General features: G+C 32.3%; 1 protein-coding gene across 1 annotated transcript; it reads right to left on the minus strand.

Moving 5' to 3' along the window:
* Window positions 1-986: 986 nt before the first annotated feature.
* LOC147372122 (olfactory receptor 6C2-like) lies at window positions 987-1922 on the minus strand. Its single transcript, XM_086403601.1, has one exon. The coding sequence runs from the start codon at window positions 1920-1922 to the stop codon at window positions 987-989; it is 936 nt and encodes a 311-aa protein (XP_086259727.1).
* Between the last annotated feature and the right edge of the window lie 1681 nt (window positions 1923-3603).

Below are 3603 nucleotides of genomic sequence, written 5' to 3' on the forward strand. Positions count from 1 at the left end.
CTTTCTTTTGGTCTCCATTAGCATGAAATATTTTTTTCCAGCCCTTCACTTTTAGGCTGTACGTGTCCCTTATTTTGAGGTGGGTCTCTTGTAGTGCTGTTGGACTTTTTAAAGAATTGGCTTTTAATCTCTTTAGCTTACTTAGTTGACTTCATTTTCTACCCATAGTAAGTTACATTTTCCGTTTACTTTTGTTAATTCTTCATTTTTTTTCAATTTATTCAGATGACTACAAATTCCCCTCTTTTGGGCTAGTTTACTTTTTTGTAAATAATGAATAATTTAAGATAACAGAATTCCAATTGAGTGTAGCTTTTTCAGTGTTCCAAATAATTTGTGATGTTTGTCTGCATTTCACTGCTTTCCTGATAGTAATTAGTTGATGTGGTGTAAAAACTATAATTTTCAAGAAATTACATTTGTGTGGATTTTTCTAGTTGCTGTATCTAATAATTTAGATAATTATGATAGAATCTGGAATATAAAAGCTGAATTGGTGTTAGATGTTGGCACAAGTAGCAAATATACTGGGGAATGTTTTTTCCTTGACTAACAGCTGTAGAAGCTACAGATAATACTTCTCAGGAAAAAATGTAATCTTTCCATGAAAATAAGTATGGTTTTCTAATTCAAACTTTCATTAAATGTGCATCTATCGTGTCACAAGTGCTCTTACTACAGTAATCCTGAGACTTCAGCCTTAAGTCTCTGTGATCTATAGTGCAACCTCTGTTCCCATATGCCTGCCTTTACTCTCCTAATTATCCACATGCTTTTATAGATTATTGCTCTACTTAGTTAAATCACTATTTCTAATACATTCTATTGACAACATTTAACATAGATTCAAGAGAATATTTATTAAGTTTTATCTGCTATATATGTGTGTTCATAGTAATATATGTATTTTGCTATTAGTAAATTATAAACTTCAAAAATATTTCCTTCCTATCCTTTTGAGATGATATTTTTTAAATATTTTTTTCTTACTTAGATGAGAACAAAGCAATTCTTTTGATTGAGTCCTTAAAGGCTTTCTTAACTTGGTTGTTTCTCAAGGTATAAATAAATGGATTCAACATAGGTGAAACAGAAAAAATGAGGAGTGAAACCACTTTTTTAATGGCCACTTCTTCCTTTGCCGTAGGATTGATGTAGATGAAAATGCATGTGCCATAGGTGATAGAAACCACAATCATGTGAGAAGAACAGGTTGAAAAGGCCTTTTTCTTTTGCTGAGCAGAAGGGAACCTCAAAATTGTCTTCACAATGCAAGCATATGACAGAACTACACAAGTGAGAGTCATATTTAGGGTCAGCACAGCACAGATTATAACCGTCTGTTCCATCAGCCATGTTTCTGAGCATGAGATTTTCACTAAAGGAAATGCATCACAGCCAAAGTGATCAATCTTGTTAGAGTCACAAAATTTTAGATTTAAACCCAGGCTAAGTGGTGGGATTAATACACATAAACCAGACATCCAGCAAGAGATGATGAGAATTCTGCAGACTCTGTTGCTCATGATGGTCACATAGTGCAAGGGCTTGCAGATGGCCAAGTAGCGGTCATAGGACATGGTGGCCAGCAGAAAAAATTCCGTTACTCCACACAGATCAGTAAAAAATACTTGAAGGGCACAAGAATTATAGGTAATGACCCTGTCACCTGTAGCTATACTATACAGGTATCTGGGGATACAAGAAGATGTGAAAGACATCTCCAAGAAGGAGAAATTTTTTAAGAAAAAGTACATTGGCGTTTTCAGGTGGGAATCCACAAAGGTGAGTGTGATGATGGTCAGGTTTCCAGTTAAACTCAGTGTGTAGGTAAGGAATAGAAAGATAAAAATTAAACCCTGCAGCTCAGGGTCATCTGTCAGTCCCAGCAGAATGAATTTTGTTACTGTACTGTTTCTCATCACTGACTTCTCACTTCTCTCCAATCTGTATGTGATATTCAGAGAAATTTGCTTATAGACTATTTTAACTGGTTTAAAATTTAATACATTTAGTCTTTTAGTTTATATATACAATATGTTATATATATATATACATACTATATATATGTATATACATAAACACGTGTATTTTGTCTGTCTATCATGTGTTTAAAATTTTCCATTGTGACTAAGTAGATGCTGAGGAGCTACACTTTCATAGGTTGCAATAACATCTTTTGACTTTCAAGATTTTTCCTTATTCAGAAGTGGAATCAGAAAATTGCATCCTTGATTTTGTATCTTTTCTTGACACTTCGAATCTTTTAAAAACAGTGCTAAAATAACTGGGGTTTACTTCATAGACTCTAGAGAAAAATCTGAGGTCTTTGTTCCAAAAGAAAATTTTGTATGCTAGTTTCTTTTTAGGTTAAGTGTGCTTAATTCTTACAAATAAGCTAAGCCCTGCTGCTTGCCCATCACCCAGTGCTACATAGTCCACTTTTTTTTCCCCATCATTGCCTTTACTGAACATGTGTGTTACCCTGATGCTGATATATATGATAATCACCTTCTCTTCCCTTCTACAACTTCCAGCCAAGGAATTAATCTTCACTGATACTACACCAGTAGAGACTCAAATATTTCTAATATACAATTAGTGTTTCTTATCTTGAGATTTTCTAACATCAATGAATAGAAAAAAATTCACCCTTTTTGTGCTTGGTTCATTTGTTTTACAAGTGTATTTACTTTATTGTTTAACTTATTGTATTCTTTTCTTACTGAGGTTGGTCACGATTCATCGTAACTACTTACTTAGGTCCAGTGTTTCTGATATAGAGTAAAATCACTGACTGACGATTACAGCTTACTTGAAAGTTAAAATCTTCTTAAGAAATTCAACAGCTGTCAAGTATTTATATCAAATTGATATGTAGAAGAAATAGACATACATATGTATTTGCAGCCCATCTACCTTCCTTTCATCTTTCATAATAATTTCTCAGATGATATGTGCATCATTGTGAAATTTTACTCTGCCCTTCAAACTTTGACCATCACACAATTCTTGAAATACATCTATTTTTTTTTACAAGACTATTTTATAATAGAAGTTAGTAAGCATATTGACAATAAAATGTTAGTATCTGGTTTCTGATTATTCTTTCAAACAAATGTTCAATATGAACACAGGGCTATGTAATGAGATATGTCATTTTAGTAATTATGTTATTTTCGGGGATATGTAAAGAGGAATGAAAGGGCATGCTTAAATACTTCTTTATACAGGAAAACACTATTTTTATTTGAGATGTATCTATCCAAAGTTATCTTGAATATTTCTTACATTAACTTTGATACAGAATTTTTTATATATGACATACACTTCCCAGGAAATGAAATTTATCCACACAATGGAAATTCATTCTAAAAACTGGCATTTCAAAAATATATTTTAATACATTAAAAATAGAAATTACTACTGAAATTTTTTTTGTTTCCAGCGGAAAATATAACCAAGATCCTATGAAAGGAATTACAATCCAAGAGACAAACTTTATCGTACTTACTTTTCTGTGAGTAAATCAAAGCTTCTGGTGCTTGTTTAAACATCAAAAAATTAAGATTACAATGCTAATAGTCATATTTTAATAAGGAT

The sequence above is a fragment of the Bos grunniens genome, chromosome 5, assembly GCF_055505025.1.
Source record: "Bos grunniens cultivar Pamir isolate PY7600 chromosome 5, Bosgru_T2T1.0, whole genome shotgun sequence".
NCBI classification, from domain to species: domain Eukaryota; kingdom Metazoa; phylum Chordata; class Mammalia; order Artiodactyla; family Bovidae; genus Bos; species Bos grunniens.

Bases quoted from the DNA above. Each gene is read 5' to 3' on its own strand.
- LOC147372122 (XM_086403601.1), bottom strand. From the start codon at position 1,922: ATGAGAAACAGTACAGTAACAAAATTCATTCTGCTGGGACTGACAGAT.